The sequence below is a fragment of the Carcharhinus amblyrhynchos genome, chromosome 9 (genome assembly GCF_965287045.1).
Source record: "Carcharhinus amblyrhynchos chromosome 9, sCarAmb.v2.hapA, whole genome shotgun sequence".
NCBI lineage: Eukaryota > Metazoa > Chordata > Chondrichthyes > Carcharhiniformes > Carcharhinidae > Carcharhinus > Carcharhinus amblyrhynchos.
This window is the reverse complement of record NC_137332.1, coordinates 15,966,848-15,993,811: the sequence shown is the minus strand read 5'-3', so window position 1 is coordinate 15,993,811 and position 26,964 is coordinate 15,966,848. Positions and strand designations below refer to the sequence as shown.

Sequence of the window (26,964 nt, the reverse complement as noted above, 5' to 3'; positions counted from 1 at the left end):
GAGGGAGCGTATGGCATTGTGATTTGTGTTGGAACTAGTGAAAAAACAGCATCTACCAGAAACCCTCCAGTTCTGCCCAGCATACATCCAATGTAAAGTAGAAACATAGGAAAAGGAGTGGACATTTCAGCCCCTTGGGAGCTATTCAGTTGGATCACAAATAATATAAATCTCAATATCATTTAACTGTCTTCATATTCTCATACCATAGAATCCCTACAGTGTAGAAAGAGGCCAACCAGCCCCAACGAGTCTGCACCAACTCTCTGAAAAAGCATCCCACCCAGCCCCTCCCCTCTGTCTTATCCAGGAACTCTGCACACTTACCATGGCTAATCCACCTAATCTACACATCTTTGGACATGAGGGGCAATTTAGTATGGCCAATCCTCCCAACCTTGAAATCGGGGCAGCTGAAGGAAACCCATGCATACACTGGGAGAATGTGCAAACTCAAGACACAGTCACCCAAGACTGGCATTGATTTTGGATCCCAACCCTGTGAGGCAGCAGTGTTAACTACTGTGCCATAATGCCACCCTTAGTAAGCAAAACGCCTTTATACTATACGTCTGTAGGATGCTGTATGTGTCATAAGAGGAGACCTCAGGGCCATTTCCCAATGGTAATTGCCATCAGCAACACAGTAAATCATGAGTTGCAAGATGCTACTCCAAAATTCCTGCGTGTTACTGGGTGAGCACCTAGGTGGTGCCATAAATGCTGATGTTATCTGCATTTTTTTTCATGCAGATAACCTTGGAATTTAAGACAGTTTCATCACCAATACACATTAACAGGCCTAAGCCCTGCTTTGCTGAACTTGCAGCAGCTCAGCAGAATTTCTAGACTCTAGTAATTAAAAATGAAAAGAATTAACATTTTATGATTGAATTCATAACAGATTGTTATTTTCCTGCCAAACAAGTTATTCATTTCTTAATCTTGAACAGACTGGATTATGGACTGATCTTTTCTGGATTGAAAGCTTCCTGAAGCCACTGCGCACTGGTTTAAATATGTCTAGGGCTCATTATGAAGCAGAGATGAAAGCCAAAAGAGAAAACCGGAAAATCAAAGGTTTGTTCTTCAAATGCAGCTCTGGCATTAACTCTACTATCATGTTGTCTTATGCCTGCTACTTTTTAGCTCTAACTGGAGATCGTATGCCTCTCTGCTATCTCATTTCACCTTCAGACACCTAAAAGCACATTCCCCAATTTACAACATCATCAAAATATGCTGGACCTACAAAAACTGCTTGTGTGGCATTGACCGGAATTCCATGCTCTTTGATTCAATACATATTGAATGCTATGTAGCAAAGTATAACAAAGAACAAAGAAAATTACAGCACAGAATCAGATCCTTCAGTCCTCTAAGTCTGCATTGACCATGCTGCCCGACTTATCAAAAACCTCCTACCCTTCCGGGGACCATATCTCTCTATTCCCATCCTATTCATGTATTTGTCAAGGAGCCCCTTAAAAGTCACTATGATATCCGTTTCCACTACCTCCCCTGGCAACGAATTCCAGGCATCCACTACTGTGTAACAAATCTGCCTTGTACATCTCTTTTTAAACCTTGTCCCTCGCACCTTAAACTTGTGTCTCCTAGTAATTGACTCTCCCACCCTGGGAAAAAGCTTCTGACTATCCACTTTGTCCATACCTGTCATAATCTTCTAGACTTACATCGGGTCGCCCCACAACCACTGTCGTTCCACTGAGAACAAATCAAATTTCTTCAACCTCTCTTCATAACTAATGCCTTCCATACCAGGCAACATCCTGGTAAATCTTTCCTGTACCCTCTCCTAAGCCTCCACATCCTTCTGGTAGTGTGGCGACCAGAATTGAACACAAGAACATAAGAAATAGGAGCAGGAGTAGGCCATCTAACCCTTCGAGCCTGCCCCGCCATTCAGTAAGATCATGGCTGATCTGAAGTGGCTCAGTTCCACTTTCCCGCTTTCTCCCCATAACCCTTAATTCCCTTGCCTACCAAAAACCTATCTATCCGTGTCTTAAATATATTTAGCGAGGTAGCCTCCACCACTTCAACGGGCAGAGAATTCCCAAGATTCACCACCCTTTGAGTGAAGAAGTTCCTCCTCAACTCCGTTCTAAACTGTCCCCCCCCTTATCTTGAGGCTGTGCCCTCTAGTCCTGCTGTCCTTTCTGAGCGGGAAGAATCTCTCTACCTCTACCCTATCCATCCCCTTCATTATCTTACATGTCTCTATAAGATCCCCCCTCATCCTTCTAAACTCCAACGAGTACAAACCCAGTCTATTCAGCCTCTCTTCATAGTTCAACCCCCTCATCTCCGGTATCAGCCTAGTGAACCTCCTCTGCACTCCTTCCAAGGCCAAAATATCCTTGCGCAAGTGCAGCGACCAGAACTGCACACAGTACTCCAGCTGTGGCCTCACCAGTGCCCTGTACAGTTGCAGCAAGACCTCCCTGCTTTTATATTCTATCCCCCTCACTATAAAGGCCAGCATCCCATTTGACTTCCTGATCACCTGCTGCACCTGCAGACTGGGTTTTTGCAACTCATGCACAAGGACCCCCAGGTCCCTTTGCACTGTAGCATGCTGCAGCTTTTCGCTCTTTAAATAGTAATCCCTCCTACTATTATTCCTGCCAAAGTGGATAACCTCATATTTGCTAACATTGTACTCCATCTGCCAGGCCCTCGCCCACTCGCTGAGCCTATCTAGATCCCTCTGCAGACTTTCCACACCCTCCGCACAATTTGCTTTTCCACTTATCTTTGTGTCATCAGCAAATTTCGACACCCTACACTCAGCCCCCTCCTCCAGATCATCGATATAAATGGTAAATAGTTGAGGCCCCAGCACCGATCCCTGCGGCACTCCACTAGTCACCAACTGCCAATCAGAATAGCACCCATTGATACCAACTCTCTGCCTCCTATTAGACAACCAATCCTCTATCCACACTAACACCTTACCCCTAACTCCATGCCCCCTAACCTTCTGAAGCAACCTTTTGTGCGGCACCTTATCAAACGCCTTCTGAAAATCGAGAAACACCACATCCACCGGTTCCTCTGTCTACCGCACTAGTCACATCCTCATAGAATTCCAATAAATTTGTCAGACACGACTTCCCCTTAACGAATCTGTGCTGCGTCTGCTCTATCAAACAATTCTTCTCAAGATGCCTCACTATTTCTTCTTTGATGACGGATTCAAGCATTTTTCCCACAACAGACGTTAAACTAACCGGCCTATAATTACCTGCCTTTTGCCTGCTACCCTTTTTAAACAGCGGTGTAACGTTAGCCGTTTTCCAATCTTCTGGCACTTCCCCGGAATCCAGCGAGGTTTGGAAAATAATCACTAAGGCATCTGCTATCACCTCTGCCATTTCCTTCAGAACCCTGGGATGCATTCCATCCGGTCCTGGGGACTTGTCCACCATCAGTCCTGCTAGTCGATCAAGCACTACCTCTCTAGTGACAGTAATCGCATTCAGGCCCTCAACTCCTACCATCCTTCTATCTTTAATACCCAGCAAACTATTTGCATCCTCCTCCATGAAGACTGAGGCAAAAAATTTATTTAAGGCCTCAGCCATTTCCTCATCCCCCACCACTAAATCCCCCCTCTCATCCTCTAAGGGTCCAACATTCACTCTAGCCAGCCTCCTCCTCTTTATATATTTATAAAAACTCTTACTATCCTTTTTTATATTTAGTGCTGGTTTAGCTTCATTGTCTATCCTTCCTTTCTTTATCATCTTCTTTGTCAATCTTTGTTGATTTTTAAACCTCTCCCAATCTTCTACTCGCCCACTACTTTTAGCCACTCTAAACGCATCTAATTTAATACTCTCCTTTATTTCCTTCGATAACCACGGCTGATTATCCCTTCTCCTACGATCCTTCTTTACCATTGGAATAAATTTCTGCTGAGCACCGAAAAAGATCTCCTTAAAGATCCTCCACTGTTCCTCAGCAGTCCTACCGACCAATCTGCGCCCCCAATCTACATTTGCCAATTCCTCTCTCATCCTATCGTACTCCCCTCTGTTCAAACAGAGGACACAGGTCCAGGACCCTACTTTCTCATCCTCCATCTGCATCAAAAACTCAACCATACAATGATCGCTCGTCCCAAGAGGATCCCTCACAACAAGGTCCCTAATTCTACCTGCCTCGTTACATAACACCAGATCTAAGATAGCTTGCTCCCTCGTCGGTTCCATCACACACTGTTCAAGGAAACTATCCCGGCAGCGTTCCAAGAACTCTTCCTCAAGCCCATCGTGTCTGACATGGGTCAACCAATCAATATGTAGATTGAAATCCCCCATAATTATCGCCGTTCCATTTCTGCACGCATCATTTATTTGCGTGTTTATAGCCTGCCCCACCTCCAAGTTATTATTTGGGGGCCTATAGACCACACCCACCAGTGTCTTCCTCCCCTTACTGTTCCTTATCTCCACCCACAGCGATTCCACGTTCTGCTCTTTGGAGCCTATATCTTCCCTTACTACCACCCTGATATTATTCTTAATCAGCAGAGCTACCCCTCCCACTTTTTCCTCCCGTCTATCCTTCCTAAACAGTTGATACCCCTTGACATTCAGCTCCCAGTCCCTGTCACCCTGCAACCATGTTTCCGTAATGGCCACCGGATCATATCCATTTGCACTGATCTGCGCCACCAGCTCATTCACTTTGTTCCGAATGCTTTGTGCATTCAGATAAAGTGTCTTTATCCCAGCCTTTATCTGGACCCTATTTGAAGGAACGCTACCAACCTTTCTCATGCCCCCTACTCCCTTTATTATTGGGACATCCTTATCTTTTCCCGTACCTGTACCCTCTCTTTTACTTTAGACATTGTAATTTCTCCTACCCTTGCACCCCCCCCCCCAATTAGTTTAAAGCCCTATCTACAGTCCTAGTTGTACGATTCGCCAGGACTCTGGTCCCACCACAATTCAGACCAAGACCATCCCATCTGAACAGGTCCCACCTGCCCCAATACTGGTGCCAATGCCCCATAAATTCAAACCCATTCCTCCCACACCAATCCCTGAGCCACCCATTCATCTCTTTAATCCTATTTACCCTACGCCCATCTGCACGTGGTTCAGGTAGTAATCCAGAGATAACCACCTTGTCGGTTCTGCTTTTTAATTTAATTCCCAGCTTTTCATACTCCCTCTGCAGATCCTTAGTCCCCAGTTTGCCTATGTCGTTGGCACCCACATGTACCACAACCACCGGATTCTCACCCTTCCACTCCAGGTTCCTCTGCAGCCCAGATGAGACATCCTGGACCCGAGCACCAGGCAGACAACACACCCTTCTGTATTCTTTATCCCTGTCACAAAGGACAGTGTCTATACCCCTAACTACACTATTTTGAACACTACATTCCAAGTGCAGCCTAACTAAGATTCTATAAAGCTGCAACATAACTTGCCAATTTTTAAACTCAATGCCCCGGCTGATGAAGGAAGCATGCCATATGTCTTCTTAACTACCTTCTCCACCTGCGTTGCCACTTTTAGTGACCTATGTAGCTGTACACCCAGATCCCTCTGCCTATCAATACTCTTAAGGATTCTGCCATTTACTGTATATTTCCTATCGTATTAGACCTTCCAAAATGCATTACCTCTCATTTGTCCGGATTAAACTCCATCTGCCAACTCTCCACCCAAGTCTCCAACTGATCTATTTCCTGCTGTAACCTCTGATTTTCCTCATTGCTATCCGCAAATCCACCAACCTTCATGTTGTCTTCGATTTGCTTGGGTTTGCAAAATCTTACGAACTGTCCTGGCTGGAGACAATACATATCTCTTTAACCTGTGCTTAACCCTCTCTCCACTCACATTGTCTGTACCTTTAAGACTTGATTACCTGTAAATTCCAAACATTATTTTGTAAATTGAGTTTGTCTTTATATGCCCTGTTTGTGAACAGAACTCCCACTCATCTGATGCAGGGGCAGCCCTCTGAAAGCTTGTGGCTTATGCTACCAAATAAACCTGTTGGACTTTATTTAACCTGGTGTTGTGAGACTTCTTCCTGTTCCTCCCTTGCCCCTCTCAGTATTCTGGGGTATATCCCATTAGGCGCTGGGGACTTGTCTACCTTAATGTTTCTCAAGAACCCCAATACCACTTCCTTTTTGATCTCAACATGGTTCAAACTATCTACACATCCTTCCCCAGACTCATCATCATACAGTTTGACTCATTTCGCTTTTCTGTCAAAAGAAGGCTTTTGTGTAAGCAAACAGCTGTGCAGGGAAGTGAAAGGCAAGTTTATTCCATTTTACTATAACAATTACAGATGCACCTGATCGTGAAACGCAGTGTTCCTTGACGGTTGGTGGTAAAAAGCTCCCAAAAATGACTATTGCTATGGAATTGGAGGTAAGCATTTTGTTGGTTGAATATCTTTACGTTCTGCATTGTTTTAAAGTCGGGGTTTTATATTCTCATTCATACTCCATTACTTCATCCCTTAACTGCCCTTGTTTCAGGTTCTGCAGTCAGCGATCTACACGTTTGACGTAATGGAAAGTATACAGGCACGAATAGAAGAGCTGATTGAGCCAAAGATGAAATACAGAGCAGAGAATAAAAATGTGACCAATGAAGCTTCATAATTTTTTTAGGAAAGTGTGAAAATTCTGTAAATAAACTTCTTGTAGTCTATTCTACTGTATTTACGAGATTCACTTAATATCATGTTGTTCAAATCCACCTTTCTACAGGATAATTTCAAATATTTTCATCAGGCACCCATTGTACTGAAATTCTGCAATGAGATTACCCAGAAGGAGTGATATTGTACAGATTTACTTAAAAGTTTAAAAGAATTTTTAGATGACATATACCCTTAAGATAGTTAAGAATCAATAGCAACATGATAATGGTAAACAAAAGGATTACACCAACTTTCTTAAAAATCCTGTTTGATAGATATGTAGTGTGGTGCTTACTCTAGCAATGTGGTAGAGATGGGAGAGAAAAATATTTCTCCAATTATTGTTGAATTTACTCAGAAAAATTATCGATCCAGACTTTTCCACTGACACAATATGATGGAGCTCACCACGGGCCTTGGTGAAAGCAGCCAACAACGACCCAGCACTCTATGATGTGAATTTCACCTTTCCAACACTAGGATATTTACAGCGATTCTAATAAAAGAACAAGTTTATTTCTGTATTTAATTGCATTTGTGTGCGCTCTAGAGGTGGCTGTCAGTTTCAGAGGAGTAATGATGGCAAACATTGACAGTTACCCTTCCACTATTACTGTAAAATCCAGGCCGTTATGTATTCCTATCATTAGAATAAAATTCAATTATTCAAGAAATTAAAAGCCTTAAAACTATTTCACGAGAATATCACTCTACATTGCATTTTAATTGGACAATGTTTGAAGACCCAATACGTGAAGTTTTTGGTAATACACACGGCATACAAAGTCAATAAGTAACCTCAGGCCTATAATTCTTACAACACTTTGCATGCAGTGTGAGAACGGTGAGAATTTTTACTGATCTCCACTAACACATATTTGGCGCGATGGCCATGCTGAGGGGGCTCAGAGGCTAGTGGTTGAAGGCATAGTCAGGCAGTGCTCATTGGACAGTGCCCACCAGACACTTGCACAATGGCCACCAGGTACCCTGGTAGTTCCATTTGGGCAGTCTGACAGTGTCAGGAGCAATGCCAGGGAGGTGGTGGACATGTTGGGGGTCAAACAGGTGGACCCATTGGGTGCCAATGTCAGCAACACAATGGGTTGGGAGAACATGCTGCTGATGAGGGGGGTAGGTTCTGATATCAGTGGAGGAATGGAGGAGATCTTCCACTAAACTGAGATTGAGGCAGCTTTGCAAAACGTGCCCGAGCACTTTGAAGCTGAACTTACGAGCAGGTTTAGCACCACCCCCAGTACTGATGCAACTTAGGTGTGGGAAAATCGCAGTGTGGAGCACATCTGAGAGACTGGCGTGGATCCCTCCATTATTCTCGCCATTTTGACACATTTTTAGAATTCTGCCCTATGCATTTGATCTAACAATGAGATGTGTGAGTGCCACACGGGTTTCTTGTTTTCTCTCTGGTAAGTTCCTTCTCCCTAACATATCTCCTTTGGGAAAAATCTGTGGGCTGCACTGGTTCGTCATCTTCCTCTCTTTTCTGTAGTTTGCATGGTAATAACTACATTCTTGAACTGCCAGTTTAATTTGCAGATGGTGACAAGGACCATCACAGGATACAGATCAGTTGGAGACTTGAGTGGAGAGATGGCAGGTGGAGTTTAATCCAGACAAATGTGAGGTATTGCATTTTGGAAGGTCTAATACGGATAGGAAATATACAGTAAATGGCAGAACCCTTATGAGTATTGATAGGCTAAGGGATCTGGGTGTACAGGTACACAGGTCACTGAAAGTGGCAATGCAGGTGGAGAAAGAAGTCAAGAAGGCATAAGGCATGCTTCCCTTCATCGGCCAGGGCATTGAGTTTAAAAATTGGCAAGTCATGTTGCAGCTTTATAGCACCTTAGGCTGCACTTGGAATAAACTGTTCGATTCTGGTCATCACACTATCGGAAGGATGTGGAGGCTTTAAAGAGGGTACACAAAATATTTACCAGGATGTTACCTGGTATGGAGGGCATTAGCTATGAGGAGAGGTTGGAGAAACTTGGTTTGCTCTCACTCACTAGAACAATGGAGGTTGAGGGAATGACCTGGTAGAAGTCTACGAGATTATAACAGGCATGGACTGAGTGGATAGTCAGAAGCTTTTTCCCAAGGTGGAAGAGTCAGTTACTGGGGGCACAGCTTTAAGGGGCAAGGTTTAAAGGAGATGTACGAGGCAGATTTTTTACAGAGGGTGATGGGTGCCAGGAACTTGTTGCCAAAAGAGGTAGTGGAAGTGGCTACGGTGGCACCTTTCATCACTAGGATGGGAATAGAGGGATATGGTCTCCGGAAGGGTCGGGGCTTTCAGTTCAGTCGGGCAGTATGATCGGTGCAGGCTTGGAGGGCTGAAGGGCCTGTTCCTGTGCTGTAATTTTCTTTGTTTGATTGATCAATAAAAGGCAAGCGATGTGAACTCTGGGTTGAAATTAGGAATTTTGTGCCCTGGAAATCATGTTAAAAAAACAGGTGTCTGAGAACAGTGGAGATTGGAAAAAATGCTGCAAGAATGAGGTTAAAATATAAAAAATGCTGAAAACCCACCTCAGGTTCATTAGGATCTGATAACAAAATAATTATTCTTCTCCGAGCTTTAGGGTATCAGAATATGTAATTTAGATTACAATTGACTTATGCAGATTATCTGTTTCAATTAAAAGTACCTAGCACGCATTTGTACACTGGTAAATTGGAGAACATAATCACAGTGTCATTTATTCAAATTTGTGAATGTCACTTTCCCCTCCCCTCTCATCTTTGCCAACTCCATTGTGCCTATCATAATACCAGCTTGCTTGCTTCCTAGAACTAAATGAAATAATGATGTGGAGATGCCAGCATTGGACTGGGGTAAACACAGTGAGAAGTCTGACAACACCAAGTTTAAGTCCAACCAATTTATTTGATAGTCAAATAAATTAATCAAACTATCAAATAAATTGGTTGGACTTAAACCTGGTGTTGTCAGACTTCTTACTAAATGGAATATACAGTACAGAAGTCAGCCATTCATCCAACTAGTCTGTGCTGGTGTTTACATTTCATACAAGTCTCAAGGAACTGAATTTGCATTCCTCTGCCACATGTATTTTCGACCTTTGTACCTTGGATACTCCATATATAGGTCAATGACAAACATGTCCACATATTGTTACTTGGGTAACCTTTATCTGCCTGATGCAGGTAAAGACAAACCTACATTCATTAAAAGTTACACCATGTTATGAATATGATTGACATGCTGTTAGATTCTACGTGTAAATACTTGAGAAAATCACTTGTACGTTAAGTTTTTAATTGGATGTTGTTTCAGCTGATTGGAGAGTATTATGAACTAAAGGAAGCAATGTTAGACATAAAAAAGTGAAATCCAAATAAGTTTATTTCCAATTTTCTAACAAATCAGCATGTTAATAACAAGAACATTTTATGAATTGAACAAGTGTTCTTTCATTGGAAATAGTTCTAAATGGTTTTATAGGGCACATGGCATTGTGAACCAATAACACTTTATATTTGTTCACCTTATGCATCATTTAGCTGTCGCTTGTGGAACATCTCCCAGACAGGACTACGTTCTATGATCTGAGCTCGGATCATGGCAATGCGGTCTCGAATGCTGTCCACATGTGGTTTACATGTTACCTGTTACATTACATAAGTGTTTGAATCATTATTTATGTAATATGATATCACAAATTGTTACAGTGCAGGAGGCCATTGGCCCATCTTGTCTACACTGGCTCTCCAAATGAACATCATGACTTAATGCCATTCCCCTAACTTTTCTCTGAATCCCTGCACGTTGTTTCTATTCAAATAACCTAATGCATTCTTGAATGCATTAATTGAACCTGCCTTCACCTCACTTCCAGGCAGTACATTCCAGACCTAAACATTCGTCGGAAAATATTTCCTCTCACATCACATTTTCTTCTGTTGCAAATCACTTCAAATTTATGCTCTCTCGTTTGTGATCTTTTTACAAGCCTGAACAGTTTCTTCGTATCTACTCTGTCCAACCTCTTCATGACTTTGAACATCTCTATCAAATCTCTTCTTCACAGACTTCTCTCCAAGGAGAACGGTCCCACCTTCCAAACCTATCCTCATAACTGAAGTTTCTCATCCTTGGAACCATTCATGTAAACCTCTTCTTGCACTCTCTCCAATGCAGTTACTTTCTTCCTGTGGTGTGATGCCCAGAACTGTATATTACATCCAGTTAACTAGTATCTTATATAACCTCCGTGTTCTTGTACTCTATGCCCCTATTAATAAATACGATATGTTTTATTAACTGCTTTATCCACCTTTAGTGACATACACATATACACCCAAGTTCCTTTGCATCTGCACCCCCTTAAGAATTTTACCCCTTATTTTGTATTGTCTCTCCATGTTCTTCCTACCAAAATGCACCACCTCACACTTCCCTGCATTGAAGTTCATCTGCTACCTAACTGCCAACTCCACCAACTTGTCTACGTCCTTTTGCAGTTTTACACTGTCCTCTTCACAGTTTATGAGACTTCCAAGTTTTGCATCACCCGCAAATTTTAAAATTGTCCCCTGCACACCAAGATATGAATCCTCAATATAAATCAGGAAAAACATGGGTCCCAATACCGACCCTAGGGGAAAACCACAGTAAATCTTCTTCTTGCCCAAAAAATATCCAGTGACCATTACTCTCTGCTTCTTATTATTCAGCCAACTTTGTATCCATGTTGCTACTGCCCCTGATATTCCATGAGCTATAACTTTTCTTAAGTCTGTTGTGTGGCACCATATAAAAAACCTTCTGAACGTCCATCTATATTACATGAATAGCATTATCTTAATCGACCCTTTTTGTTATCTCTCCAAAGAACTCCAGTAAGTTAATTAAACACAATTTCCCCTTTTTAAATCCATTTTGGCTCTTCCTAATCAACCCATATTTTCCATGTGACCGCTAATGCTATCCTGAATAATTCCTCCTAGAAGTTTGCCCACCACTGCTGTTAAACTTACTGGTCTGTAATTGCTGGGGCAATCCTTACAACATTTTTGAACAAGGGTGTAACATGTTCTATCCTGCAGTCCTCTGGCACCTCCTCTGAGCCTACAGGACACTGAAAGCTTGTGGCCAGTGTCCCTGCTCACTTCCTTCAAAATCCTTGGATGTATCTCACCCAGTCCCTTGTCAACTTTAAGTACTGACAGTTTATTCAACACTTCCTCCTCATTAATTTTGAACCCTTCTAGAGACATACTTTCCTCATTTGTCTCCATGGTCAGGGTAGCATCTACCCTTAGTAAAGATAGATACAAAGTATTTAATACCTCAGCCACGCTGCCAACCTCCATGTATAAATTTCCTTTTTGATTCTTATTTCGTTCTACTCCTTTTATTATTTACACGCCCAAAGACAACTTTGGGATTTCCCCTATGAATGTCATTAATGTAGATGTTCTCAGCAATAAACAGATTGATATTTATATAAATATTGCTGGAAAAGACACTTTGTCAAAGGTTTTCATCTTGCACTCATCAGGACAATTGCAAGAACATCAATGTCAAGGGAAACAACAACTTTACACTGTATGAGAAGAGAGTGCTGATTGGTTGACAAGTGGCATTCGATTGGTTGACACGTTGCAATGGCGAATGCATCAGTTAATGGTGACTGACTTCGAAGCATTGTTTGAAAATTCAACCCATGCAACTTGACTCTGGTCAAGGGATTGCTCTGAGGAATGAACTAGTGAATGGCTATCACTTATTTTCCATTCATGCAATGTGTCAATGTGCCCTCAAAGCACAAAGCCAAATTTAATAATATATGGAAATATATGGAGCTTCCAGTACAGACAAATGTGCCATATTGTGATTGCAACTATCTTAAATTGGTTGTCAGCATAATTTGTACACTAAGCAAATGTTATCCAATCTCAGAATCACCTCTAATGTTGAACACTGATGTTTGAGTTTTCCAAACATGGGCAGATTGTATATGGTTTATATCCTGACCATTGCAAACAGTGGCTGGGATATGCTGTTAGATACGATCAGTCTGTCTTTGAGACACATGGCCTGCACACTTAGCGTCAGATGGGCACAGAAATTCATATATCACATTACTCATTTGTATGACAGGCAGAATGTCTTCTTGGCTTGCTGGCCAGCATACTACACATGTTGCTACTGCATAGGAGCAGTGTGAATCAGCTGACTTCACCTGTTGCTCAGGTCAGTCACCATTAACTGGTGCATTCTCCATGGTAACAACTCTACCATTCAACACTTTCAAGTTGTTTTTTTCCCCCTATTCTTGTGATTATCCTGATAAGTGCAAGACGAAAAGCTTCAAGAAAATGTTTTTCTTTTTTTTCAACAATGCTCAAGTTCTGTACTACCAAATGACTATAATTATAGAAATTAAAACTTCAACCTTACTGTTAGTAAATCATTGTGCTAAAATTACTTTCATGCTGAGTAGAGGTAGTGTACTGTAATTCAGAATCATAGAATCCCTATAGTGCAGAAGGAGGCCATTTGACCCATCGAGTCAAAGCATCTTAGCCAGGCCTATGCCATTGAGCTATGAGGAGAGGCTGAATAAACTAGGCTTGTACTCGTTAGAGTTTAGAAGAATGAGGGGAGATCTCATTGAGACGTATAAGATGATGAATGGGATGGATAGGATAGAGGTGGAGAGACTCTTCCCGCTCAAAAAAGACAGTAGGACTAGGGGGCACAGCCTCAAGATAAAGGGGAGGCGGTTTAGAACGGAGTTGAGGAGGAACTTCTTCACTCAAAGGGTGGTGAATCTCTGGAATTCTCTGCCCGTTGAAGTGGTGGAGGCTGCCTCGCTAAATATTTTTAAGAAGCGGGTTGATGGGTTTTTGATAAGAGAGGGGATTAAGGGTTATGGGGAGAGGGCGGGAAAGTGGAACTGAGCCACGACAGATCAGCCATGATCTTATTGAATGGCGGGGCAGGCTCGAAGGGCTAGATGGCCTACTCCTGCTCCTATTTCTTATGTTCTTATGTACAAAATTATCAACTTGCTATACTCAAATGATTTATGAAATCTTAAATATTAAGAGATATGCTTACCTTGGCTATAGTGAGCATACTATTGACCATATCACCAGCATTGTGTGCGGGTATAATTCTCAGATTGCTACCTAAAAACCTGCAAAATGAAACACACTTCTGAAATAATGGCCAACCAAGTGAAACAAAAAAAATACTAAATTAGATAGCTTGCAGCAAAAGGTTTTATTTAAAGATATTAATTTCTCAATAACAAGTTGTTCTTTGAACTAATTGTTTTCTTGAGTAGTACAGAGGCAGTGTGGTGGCACCATGGTTAGCACTGCTGCCTCATAGTGCCAGGGATTCAAGTTTGATTCCCAGCTTGGGTCACTCTCTGTGCAGAGTCTACACATTCTCCCCGTGTCTCATGGGTTTCCTCTGGGTGCTCCAGTTTCCTCCCACAGTCTAAAAGATGTGCTAGTTAGGTGCATTGGCCATGCCAAATTCTACCTCAGTGTACTTAACAGGCACTGGAGTGTGGCGACTAGGGGATTTTCACAGTCGCTTCATTGTAGTGTGAATATAAGCCTACTTGTAACAATAATAAAATATAAAACTACAGTATAGTAGTGTTAGCATGGGACAGTTGCTAGCACTCAGTCCATATTCAGTTAAGTGTGGTCAAAAGTTAAAGTTTATTTATTAGTCACAAGTAAGGCTTACATTTACACTGCAATGAAGTTACTGTGAAATTCCCCTAGTCGCCACATTCTGGCACCTGTTCGGGTCAATGCACCCAACCAGCACGTCTTTCAGTCTGTGGAAGGAAACCGGAGCACCCAGAGGACATCCACGCAGACATGGGGAGAATGTGCAAACTCCATACAGCCAGTGACCCAAGCCAGGAATTGAACCCAGGTTCCTGGTGCTGTGAGGCAGCAGTGCTAACCACTGTGCCACCCTAATGGTAATGGTAATGGTGAATTAGTGCATTATTGGAAGTGTATCTTTTGATTGTGATGTTAAATGGTGGCCCTGCCTATCTGCCTGTTCACGTGAATCTAAAAGATCTCGATATTATTAGGACAGCAGGCAGTCAGGCTGACAAGCTTCTTTCTGAGCCCTGTACCACCAAACACAAATCATCTGGTCAGTTTTTCATTTACTTTGCAAGAACTCCTTGTGCGTGAACTGATTATCTTGTTTGCTTGCATTAATGTTAACTGCATTCCAAAAGTAATCTCCAGAACACCACCACATTTTCCTCTCTGCACTCCTCCCACTTGATCAAAACTCAGTGATAGGCAAACATCTGACAACTGTGGCATTCCAGGTACATGCCAGATGAAGAGTCATACAGTCAAGGCCCTTCGGCTCAACTTGTCCATGCTGCCCCCTTTTTTAACCACTAAGCTAGTCCCAATTGCCTGCCCATATCCCTTTATACCCATCTTAGCCGTGTAACTGTCTAAACACTTTTTAAAAGACAAAATTGTACCTGCCTCTATTATCATCTCTGGCAGCTTGTTCCACACACTCATCATCCTCTGTGTGAAAAAATCGTCCCTCTGGATCCTTTTGTATCTCTCCCTCTCACCTTAAACCTATGCCCTCTAGTTTTAGACTCCTCTACCTTTGGGAAGAGATATTGACTGTCTGGCTGATCCTTGCCCCTCATTATTTTATCGACCTCTGTAAGATCACCTGTAAGCCTCCTATGCTTGGAGGAATAAAGTCCCAGTCTATCCAGCCTCTCTTTATAGTTCAAATCATCAAGTCCAGGTAGCATCCTAGTAAATCTTTTCTGCACTCTTTCTAGTTTAATAATATCCTTTCTATAATAGGGTGACCAGAACTCTACACGGTATTCCACGTGTGACTTTACTGACGTTTATAAGACATCCCAGCTCCTGAAATCAATGTTCTGACCAATGAAACCAAGCATGTCGAATGCCTTTTTCACCACTCTTGTCAGTGGTATTTTGTCAAATGCCAGATGAGCTGATTTCACAGTACACTGCCTATCTTTCAGTTATACAGAAAAAAAATGCTAACTTTCTGTTGAATAATTAAAAGGCGGCCAATGTGCTACATGAAAAATCAGAAGAGTGAAAAGAAAAAAAAATGAAGAAACTAATACCTTCACTAAGCATCTGGCAATAATGTAACATCCTGTAGCTCAACAATTTTCACTTTCAGTTGTACAAAACTTGTTTAATTTTTGTTCTGTTAAGATTTTTTTCAAATCAGATAGCTTCAGAATAATCTACTTTCTACAAAAATTTTTTGATGTAAGTTAATAGTGGCAACACGAATCCTCAATAACAGCAGTAATTATGCAGAAATACTTTGCTGAAACATTTTGCTCTTCAGAGAAATTTGCTAGATTTTGAACAGCTTTTATTTTAGTTCATTTGTAAATAATCCAGTTTAAACTGTGGCCATTCAATTTCACCTTTGTTGAATTTTAAGTAGTATTTCCCATTCTTTAGGACCATAAAGGGCTGCAGCCAAAAGCAGGAAACTGTTGCGATGAATCCGGACAAACTGCTCAATCCGTTCTAGCAGTCGTGTTTCTGCAGAATTGTCACAGAAATCTTGAATCTCCACTATAACAAAGGCAATACCTGAGAACATAATAAATATAGTTAGTTAATAATCAACCTTTTTCTAAAAATAGAAAAAAATGGTTTCATGGATAATGTTTTACTAAGTTATGGTGAAGAATAATTGAATAAAGCTTGTGGACTATTTTTCTGAATTAAGCAGAAATAGCATCAGCTGAGGAATATAAACGTAGATTCTAAATATCTATTTTGTTGTGCGACCCTGAGAATCCTGAGACAGCTTGGTATGGCTCCTGCTCTGCCCAAGACCACAAGAAACGACGAAAGGTCATGAATGTAGCCCAATCCATCACACAAACCAGCCTCCCATCCATTGACTCTGTCTACACTTCCCACTGCCTCGGCAAAGCAGCCAGCATAATTAAGGACCCCACGCGCTCCGGACATTCTCTCTTCTATCTTCTGCCGTCGAGAAAAAGATACAAATGTGAGGTAATGCATTTTGGAAGGTCTAATAGAGACAAAAAAATATACAGTAAATGACAGAACCCTGAAGAGCATTGATAAGCAAAAAGATCTGGGTGTACAGGTACCCAGGTCACCGAGAGTGGCAATGCAGGTGGAGAAGGTGGTTGAAAAGGCATACAGCATGCTTGCCTTCATCAGCCGGGGTACTGAGTTTAAAAATTGGCAAGTCATCTTGCAGCTTTATAGAACCTTGGTTAGGCCGCACTTGGAATTGAGTGTTCAATTCTGGTCACCAAACTACCAGAAAGATGTACCTTTGGAGAGGGTACAGAAAAGATTTACCAGGATGTTGCCTGGTATGGAGGGCATTAGCTATGAGGAGAGGTTGGAGAAACTTGGTTTGTTCTTATTGAGTGGCAGAGATTGAGGGGATACCTGATAGAAGTCTACAGGATTATGAAAGGCACGGACAGAGTGGATAGTCAGAAGCTTTTTCCCAGGGTGGAAGAGTCAATTACTAGGGGGCGTAGGTTTAAGGTGTGAGGGGCAAGGTTTGAAAGAAATGTACGAGGCAGATTTTTTACACAGAGTGGTGGGTGCCTGGAACTCGTTGCTGGGGAGGTTGTGGAAGTGGATACGGTAGTGACTTTTAAGGGTGTCTTGAAAAGTACATGAATGATATGGGAGTAGGGAGATGTGGTCCCCAGAAGGATAGGGGGTTTTAGTTAAGTCAGGCAGCATGTTCAGTGCAGGCTTGGAGGGCCGAAGGGCCTGTTTCTGTGCTGTAATTTTCTTTGTTCTTTCTTTGTTCTTTGTTCAAATGTCTGAGGTCACATGCCAACTGACTCAAGAACAGCTATTTTCCTGCTGCCATCAGACTCTTGAACGAACCTACCTTGCATTAAGTTGATCTTTCTCTACACCCTAGCTATGACTGTAACACTACATTCTGCACTCTCTCCTTTCCTTCTCTATGAATGGTAAAGCTTTGTCTGTACTTTTCACTGTACACATACATGTGACAATAATCAATCAAATCAAATGTTGGGAGATCATAAGACATAAGAACATAGGAGCAGGAGTAACCATTTGGCCCTCTTGAGCCTGCTCCAACATTAATGGCTGTCCTGATTGTGGCCTTAACACCATTTTCATGCCTGCCTGTCTAATGCAGCCTTGAATTATCTGATGGCTGTCTCATTTTGACTTCATCAACAATAAACATGGTCTTCCACAGCAGTGGTACTTAAATAGCACTGATCGCATCTAAGAATGTCAAAGTGTCCTTTGCAAGTTTTACAAGAGGAAAATAATTATTAAGAATGCCCTTTTCAGATGTTTCTCAAAAATACACAGCATGAATTGTAACTTTGTGTTCAGAATGCTTTCTTATTCAATAGGTATAATGAGGTTGTGGGGATATTCACTTCCAGGACTGGTGGCTGTGGCTGAAACTTGTAGGAAGCAGGAGCCAGTACAGGTTAGGATGGGGGTGATGCATGAACATGACTGTGTAGGTAGGATATGGGAAGCAGCTTAGGATAAAATGAACAGTCTGAAAGTTGAAAGATCAGCCAAGAAAATATTGAGTAACGGAACAGGAGATGAAAACAGGAGTGACGGATTTAGTGGAAAATGTGCTGGTACAGAAGCAGAAAACGTTAGAAATATTAAGTGTGTAGTTTATATATTGGAGCAGTTATGGAGTCAGAAAGTAGTTGAGGCCAAAACATTATCTGAATTCAAGGAGAAATTAGATATAGCTCTTGGGCTAAAGGGGTCAAGGAATACAGGGGGAAGGGGGATCAGGATATTGAATTTGAATTTGAATAGCTGAGTGAGCTTGAAGGGCTAAATGGTCTACTCTTGATTCTAGTTTCTATGTTTTTACATTTAGAAGAACTAATGCATTGAAGGCAGTAATGACCAGATAGTAAGTTCTCATTGAACATTAGATGGGGCATGGGGGAGAGAGATGCAATTCTTATTTATTACTTCTGCGATTTGTTACTCTAACAACTGGGACGGCACGGTGGCACAACTGTTAGCACTGCTGCCTCACATTGCCAGAGACCTGGGTTCAGTTCTTGGCTTGGGTCACTGTCTATGTGGAGTTTGCACATTCTCCCTGTGTCTGTCCCTGTCCCTGTGGGGGTTTCCTCCGGGTGCTCCGGTTTCCTCCCACAGTCCAAAGATGTGTGGGTTAGGTTGGTTGGCCATGCTAAACTGCCCCTTAGTGGCAAGGGGACTAACTAGGGTAAATGGGGATTGAGCCTGGGTGGGATTGTGATCAATGCAGACTCGATGGGCTGAATGGCCTCCTTCTGCACTGTAGGACACTATGATTCTAACCCTGTGTCAAACAGCATGGGGTCGATTCTTCCAGCCCACTGTGCTGCACAAATTAGTGCAGTGGGCTAGGAGACATCAACGGTGGATTCCTGTTGGGCGTCACAGCCTCCACGTAAAACTAAGGTACGTTTTCTGACATAATCGGTGTGGAGCTGATTCTCATATGGAAATGTCATTCAAATTGACATTTTCATATGATTAGTGGGCCCGGGATAGAATTCTCCAGGCCCACTAGTGTCTCTCCCCTCCCCCACTAGGCGCAGTTCCCTCCAGCGGTGTTTACAACTGCTCCTCGCTAACAGGGAACAGGCTTCCAACCCCACTGAAGAGAGCAGAGATCACTGGGGCCCCCTGGGAGGTCAGGGGTAAGGGGAGGGAAAGCCTTTAGCAGTGCCATCCTGGCTCCTTGGCATTGTCCAAGGGGCAAACTGACACTGCCCATCAGGCACCTCAGCACTGCCAAGGGGTGTGGGAGCAAGGCAGAGAACCTGCTGCCACTTTGCCAGATCAGGAAGGGAGGGAGTGAAAGTGATTAGGGCTGGCCCAGGGAGGTCTGAGAGGCCAGCGATCGGTGGTGGTGGGGAGGGGGTCAACAGAGGACAGCGATGGGGGGAGAGGGGGGTTGTGTGGCTTTCCAGTGATCGGGTTAGCAACAGGGGGTCTCTGCGCACGTGCCAATCTCCATATTGACAGATCAACGCACGTGCAGTAGCCCACTAAATACTATGCTGCCGGCACTTCGGATGAGAATAGACCCCTGCTTTTTAGAGGGAATCACGCTAGGGCGTTCTGTGATGCACAGGGTGTAGGAGAATCGCTTTGATAAGTATGCAAAAAAAAACTATGGGATTTACTCCCATTTTCCCACACATTGGGAACTTTGAATTTTTTTGGGAGAATCCTGACCCATGCTTTTGAATAGTCTAATTGAATGTTAGATATTGGATAGTGGGAAGCTTGGGTTCAGTGATGAGGGAATAGAGAGTATTGTTGACTTTCATCTTTCTGGTATTCAGGAGGTGAAGGTTTTGCCTCAACCCTTCTTGCTTTTCCAATGGGATTTAAGGTCAAAGTTTGGGTCAATTCAAGTAGTGTACATCAGATCCTTAACTCCAGCTATCCATTTTGTTATTTCAAGCAAGTGAAAGGAGCATTATTAGAAAATAAAACCACAGTGATATATATTTACTTTGTTACTACTTTGCCATTGCACATCAGTTCTTATTCGATGCCAGAAAATTGGCACTCAGTTGTTCGAATGATTTTTTTTACATTTTAGCAAGTCATGAGCGCCAGTCTGTTTTTATTGCAATTCTAGTGAATTTTGTAGTTAAGGAACATTGCAAGGCTTATTTGAGATTACTTGTTCCTTAGACCATAAGTCATAGGAGCAGAATTAGGCCACTTGGCCCATCAAGTCTGTTTCTCCCATTGGATTCCTGCACAGAATGGATTCCTTTGAAAAGCCTCATACACACGTGCAGTTTGGAGGAAGAACAGGATGAGAAGGGGCACAAGGATTCTACAGAAGCAGATATGTGACTGGAGAGCTCTCACCCTCCATTACCCTATTTTTTTGTCCCCATCATGTATTTAATGTACAGGTTATAGAAGGCTTCACAACTAATCACCTTGTGGTAAAAGACAGCATTGAGTTATATCACATGTACAGACAGATAGGCTATTTCTTTTCATTCCTCCTTCATACTGGACCCTCTGTCCCCGAGTATTTCTGGAAGATTACACTGGGAAGGCTAAAGTCATTGATTTTGGTCACCTATACAAACCCTATTCCCCTGTGTCTCTGTCCCTCTTCCTGGGGACGGTCAGAAGCTGATTCATATTCACAATCTTCATGTCCTACTGGACCCCAAGATAAGCATTTGATCACACACCTGCATCATTATTAAGCCTGTCTTCTGCCTCTTCCTGAACATCATTCAACCCTGTCGTTCTGTCACAGACTATCTGCTGCTGAAACCCTCATCCATGTCTTTATTACCTCTCAACTTGGCTATTCCAGCCACCCTGGCTCACCTCCCTTGTTCCATCCTCTCAGCAAACCTGAAGTCATCCAACACTTTGCCAACTCATACCAAGTCTTGTTCACTCATTGCCCATGTGGTCACTGACCTCACTGGCCATGCCTCGATTTTAAAGTTCTTATCCTTGTTTTCAAATCCCTCACGGATTCACCCCTTTCTTTGTAATTTCATTCGGTCCTTTAAGACATCTATGCTGCCCCAACTGTGGCCTCTTGAGCATCCTTGGTTTTAATCTATCATCGATGATCATGCCTTCAGCTGCCTAGCCCTTAAGTCCTGTAATTACCCCCCTCTAAACTTTGCTGTCTCCTTTAAGACACTTCTCCGACCAAGATTTTGGTTATTTTGCTGTATTAAAGACACTATTCTTGCTGGTATAAGCCAGAATTGTGGTGTAAGCAAGGTTCAATACAAGATTAACATAACTTACATCTTTCTAGAAATGAACCCAGTGCTTGGTTTTTTATTTTCTAATTATGTTATATTATTTTCAGTGACTTATGTAACTATACTCTTAAATCCCTAGCTTCTCTATCCCATTCAGACCTTCATCACCCATCAATTTTGTGGTTTCCCTATTCTTTCCAGCAAAATGCACCATCTCACATTTATGTCTGCTGAAATTAATTTTGATTCCAGTGATTCCAAATAAACCTGTTGGACTTTAACCTGATATCGTGAGACTTCTTATTGTGCCCACCCCAATCCAATGCCGGCATCTCCACATCAGAATTAATCTGGCAATTAAAAGCCATTCTACTATGTAATCAATACAATGGAACGTGGATATTCTATCTTCCAACATAAGTTGCTAACATATTTGTTGCAGAAACATAACAATTGTACAATAAATTCCTAGTTTAATCAAACCTGAAGGTGGGAAAATGATTGATCCGGTTACCACTGTATCAGAGAACCTAATTCGCTGGTGTTGATTTGACAAAGACAAAATAGCTTCATGATGCTGAAAAACAGTGAAAAGCAAAATACTGCATTTATCAGTAGCAGTGAAAATCAAAGTGAATAGCATATTGATTCATGGAATAACAAAACAAAAATTTATCATATTCCAAATGTAGATGATAACACATTTTAAGTTTGGTGTTAAATGCAACATTTGGTAAGCAATATAAAATGAACCAAAATAAAACATGAGCAGGACTATTACCCTAGACAGAAAGACATTTAGCAAAACTGTAACCCTGAAGTAAAAAGGAATAAGATGGGCTTTCTGTTACATTACATGAAGCTGGAACAAGGTTAGTTTGCATTTTAAATCTAATACCAAATCTCTATTTAAGTACGTACTGTTTGATGTTTGGCATTTTTACCACATGGTTTTGTCCGTGTTTAATTTTTTTCTCATTCATCAAATGTAAGCATCGCTGGCAAGATCTAGCATTTATTACTCATCCCTAATGGCCCTTGAGAAGGCAGTGGTGATAGGATGTGGTGATAGGATGCTTTCTTGAACTGCAGCTGTCCACTTGATGTAGATACACTCACAGTGCTGTTCAGGGAGTGAATTCCAGGATTTTGACCCAGTGAGAGTGAAGGAATGGCAATGCAGTTTAAAGCCTTGGAAGCAAACTTTCAAAGTGTAGAGTGCCCATGAATCTGCTGCACTTGTTCTTCTGGGTGAGATGTACGAGATTATGAGAGGTATGGACAGAGTGGATAAGAAACAGCTATTTCTCCTCAGTTGAAGGATCAGTCACAAGGAGAAACAGGTTCAAGGCGAGGGCCAGGTGGTTTTGGGGGGGGGAGGGGATGTGAGGAAAAACGTTTTACTCAGAGGGTGATGACGGTCTGGAATGCGCTGCCGGGGAGGGTGGTAGAAGCGGGGTGCCTCACATTCTTTAATAAGTATCTGGATGAGCACTTGGCATGTCATAACATTCAAGCTTATGGGCCAAGTGCTGGTAAATGTGATTAGGTGGGAGGTTAGATGTTTCTCGTGACTTGATTGGCCAAAGTGCCTCTTCAGCACTGTATGATTCTATGATACAGGTCACAGCTTTGGAACATGCTGCTGAAGGAGCCTTGGTAAGTTGCTGCAGTGCACCTTGAACACACTGCTGTCACTGTACGATGGTACTGGAGGAAGTGACAATTTAAGATGGGAGATGGTGCACATAGTGGTAACATGATTAGTAACCTAGTCCAATACTCTGGGGACATGGATTCAAATCCCAGTTGGTGGAATTTAAGTTCAATTAATAAATAAATCCGGAATTGACAGCTGGTCTCCGTAATGGTGACTGTAAAAAAACCTGCTCCGGTTCACCAATGTTCCTCAAGAGGTGGAAATCTTAAGTCTGTCTGGCCTGTAAGTGATTTCAGATCCACAGCAGTGTGCTTGATCCTTAACTGTCCTGACAAGTTGCTCAGTTCAAGGGCAATTAGAGACGGGCAACAAAAGCTGACCTCATCAGCAAATGTTGATTAGTAAGTGCCACTAATAGCACAATTGATGGTTTCTATTTCTTTGCTAACGATTGAGAGCAGACTGATGCTAATTGAACAGATTTGATTTGTCTGGTCTTTGTGGACACTTCATGGGCAATTTCCATATTGCTGAGTAAAGCCTGTGTTGTGGCTCCAATGGAAAACTCAGGTAGGGGTATGACTGGTTCTCAACAAGTCTTCAAGTTTAAAATTTGTTTATTAGTGTCACAAGTAGGCTTACATTAACACTGCAATGAAATTACTGTGAAAACCTCCTAGTTGCCACACTTTGGCGCCAACTCAGGTACACTGAGGGAGAATTTAGCATGGTCAATGCACCCAATGACTGTGGGAGGAAACCCACCCAGACACAGAGAGAACGTGCAGACTCCAGACAGACAGTGACCCAGGCTGGGAATTGAACCTGGGTCCCTGGTGCTGAGGCAGCAGTGCTAACCACTGTGCCACACCAGTGCAACATAAAGGCTAAAATACTGCGGTTTCTGGAATCTGAAACAAGAACAGAAAATGTTGGGACAATCTCAGCAGATTTGACAGCATCTGTGCAGAGAGAATAGAAGCAATGTTGAGTCTGGAAGGGTCATCTGGACTCAAAACATTGGCTTTATTCTCTCCACAGATGCAGACAGAGACCTACTGAGATCATCCAGCATTTTCTGTTTCCGTCTTCAATGCTACAGCCAGAATGTTATCAGGGTCCATAGCTTTTGCTCTATGTTGTTTAGAAGGAAATCTTTAGCAGATCAGGTTTAATAAATTGGTCAAAAGTTCTTTTCCTTTTGAATTTACATATTTACAGAACATCTAACTGTCCCAGTGACCAATTTAGTTTGTCACATACCAATGCAAACATGGCAGTGTTGAGACCCTGGGTGCACAGGGCCTCAAACCACTAATGGAAATGATCAAAACAGCAAACATTGCTGAAAACAAAGTTGAACCAGGGAACTGTCCTTTCAATTTTACATCGAGGTTCCATCCGGAAAAAAGATTTCCAATCATAGAATCCCTATCGCGTAGGAGGAGGCCATTTGGTCCATCGAGCCTACACCATCCCATTCAGGCTCAATCCCTGTAACCTGATATATTTACCCAGCTAATCTCCCTGACACTAAGCGGCAATTTAGCATGGCCAATCAGCCTAACCTGCACATTTTTGGTCTGAGGAAGGAAAACAGAGCACCCGGAGGAAACCCATGCAGACACGGGGAGATCATGCAGACTCCTTACAGTTACCCGAGGATGGAATTGAACCCGGGTCCCTGGCGCTGTGAGGTGGCAGTGTTAACCACTGTGCCACCGTGCTGCCCAGCATCCTCAGTAGACAAGATAGCCCAGTTTTTTTGTTTGAGTAGACTTCTAAAAGCGTGCTTGATGTATTATTAATAAAGCCAGGGATGACAATAGCCGCCACATGCTACGGTGATGTGTAACTTAAGTGAGGTGACTGGCCACTATTGTCCTGAGGCATGCCTCGTCCCCCTCACTGCTGTCCCATGTGAACCCTGGCCAGACACAAGCTACCAGGCACACGTTGTGGAAGAACTGCAACCCTGGGCACCCACTGCCAATCCCCACCTGGCAATGGGTGACAAGGTACCTTCTGCAGCACCATAAGCACCCTCCCCCCTCCCCCAGAGCTGTTAAACCAACCCCTCCAGTTCGGTAATCCGCTCATTCGGAGAACAAGAGAATTATGAGGAGCTGATCCCATCTTTGGACCAACACAGAAGCTCCCGGCCAAACCATTAAGCTGCAGCAGCAGTGCGCGACTCCACCTGCAGGGCGGCGCTGACGATCACTGCCCCGCCCGCCGCCATGACACACGCCCCGTGACGTCACACCGCCGGTCAGCACGTGGGGTCGCTCGCGCGTTCCCCCCCCCCCCCCCGCGCCTTTCCGCCTGCATGGGTTCGACGTCACCTGCGCTGGAAGATGCGCCAGATCGGGCGCTGAAGGATGCGCCTGATCTGGGCTGGAAGATGCGCCAGATCGGGCGCTGCAAACAAAGGGAAAAAAATGGCATCCCTTGCCTTGTACCTGAGTTTTAGTGTTTGGAACAGTAATACAACACTAACGATTATAATGGACAGGTAATTGATAAAATTCCATTTCTCAGTCTTAATACATAAATAAAAATCCATGCAAAAGAATGTGAGAATTTCAACAAATGAATAATTACCTGTGCAATAATAATAGGTAATAATAAAACCTCCCCACAATTTAAAAACTTTCCTGAGATATTTAAGCATGTTCATGTCCTGCAGACATTCGATCATACAGTAAAACATAGAAACATAGAAGATAGAAACAGGAGGAGGCCATTTGACCCTTCCAGCCTGCTCCACCCTTCATCACCATCATGGCTGACTGTACAACCCAAAAGCCAAATGCTGCTCTTTCTCCAAAACCTTTGATCCCATTAGCCTCAAGTGCCATATCCAACCGCCTCTTGAATACATTCAATGTTTTGGCATCACCTTCTTCCTGTGGTAATGAATTCCATAGGCTCACCACATTTCGGGTGAAGAAATGTCTCCTCACCTCCGTCCTAAATGCTCTACCCTGAATCCTCAGACTGTAACCCCTGCTTCTGGACTCCCCCCACTGTCGGGAACAGGCAGCAGGAAAGAAGCTGTTCTTGAGTCGATTAAACGTGACCTCAGATTTTTGTATCTTTTTCCCGAAGGAAGAAGATGGAAAAGAGAATGTCCGGGGTGCGTGATGGATTGGGCTAATAATCCTTAATTATGTTGGCTGTTTTACTGAGGCAACGGGAAGTGTAAACAGAGTCAATGGATGGGAGGCTTGTTTGTGTGATGGATTGAGCTACGTTCACGACTTTTTGTAGTGCCTTGCAGTCGTGGGCAGTGCAGGAGCCATACCAAGCTGTGATACAACCAGAAAGAATGCTTTCTGTGGTACATCTGTAATAGTTAGTGAGAGTCGTAGCTGATATGCCAAATTTCCTTAGTCTTCTGAGAGAGTAGAGGTGTTAGTGGGCTTACATAACTATAGTGTTGGCATTGCGGGGGTGGGGTGGAGGGGGAGATCAAGACAGGTTGTTGGTGATCTGGACACCTAAAAACTTGAACCTCTCAACTGTTTCTACTTCATCCCCGTTGATGTAGACAGGGGCATGTTCTCCTTTACACTTCCTGAGGTCAATGACAATCTCTTTCATTTTGTTGATATTGAGGGAGAGATTATTGATGCCGCACCAGTTTCTCTATCTCATTCCTGTCCTCTGTCTCATCATTGTTTGAGATCCGACCCACTACAGTGGTATCATCAGCAAACTTGAGAATCA

General features: G+C 42.8%; 2 protein-coding genes across 8 annotated transcripts in view; one reads left to right on the top strand and one right to left on the bottom strand.

Moving 5' to 3' along the window:
- The window catches only part of glmna (glomulin, FKBP associated protein a), a 38,833-nt gene extending 31,500 nt beyond the window's left edge, over window positions 1-7,333 (top strand). For all 7 annotated transcript variants that reach the window (XM_080195212.1, XM_080195210.1, XM_080195207.1 and 4 more), the window contains 3 exons: window positions 954-1,080; window positions 6,352-6,434; window positions 6,545-7,333. In XM_080195212.1, coding sequence (XP_080051338.1) covers window positions 954-1,080; window positions 6,352-6,434; window positions 6,545-6,670 — 336 coding nt within the window. In that variant the 3' untranslated portion in view covers window positions 6,671-7,333. The remainder of the gene's footprint in view (window positions 1-953; window positions 1,081-6,351; window positions 6,435-6,544) is intronic.
- Window positions 7,334-10,251: 2,918 nt separating this feature from the next.
- On the bottom strand, window positions 10,252-25,474 carry c9h1orf146 (chromosome 9 C1orf146 homolog). Its single transcript, XM_080196463.1, has 5 exons — window positions 25,433-25,474; window positions 22,056-22,149; window positions 16,209-16,380; window positions 13,832-13,910; window positions 10,252-10,371 (listed from the first exon to the last, which is right to left on the bottom strand). The coding sequence occupies exons 1-5, from the start codon at window positions 25,472-25,474 to the stop codon at window positions 10,252-10,254; spliced, it is 507 nt and encodes a 168-aa protein (XP_080052589.1).
- Window positions 25,475-26,964: the final 1,490 nt, after the last annotated feature.

Bases quoted from the DNA above. Each gene is read 5' to 3' on its own strand.
- c9h1orf146 (XM_080196463.1), bottom strand. From the start codon at position 25,474: ATGGCGGCGGGCGGGGCAGTGATCGTCAGCGCCGCCCTGCAG. The intron at 22,150-25,432 runs GTGGAGTCGCGC...ACTGTTTTTCAG, and splicing joins TCGTCAGCGCCGCCCTGCAG to CATCATGAAGCTATTTTGTC. The intron at 13,911-16,208 runs GTGAAATTGAAT...TTCATTTTGCAG, and splicing joins CTACTTAAAATTCAACAAAG to GTTTTTAGGTAGCAATCTGA.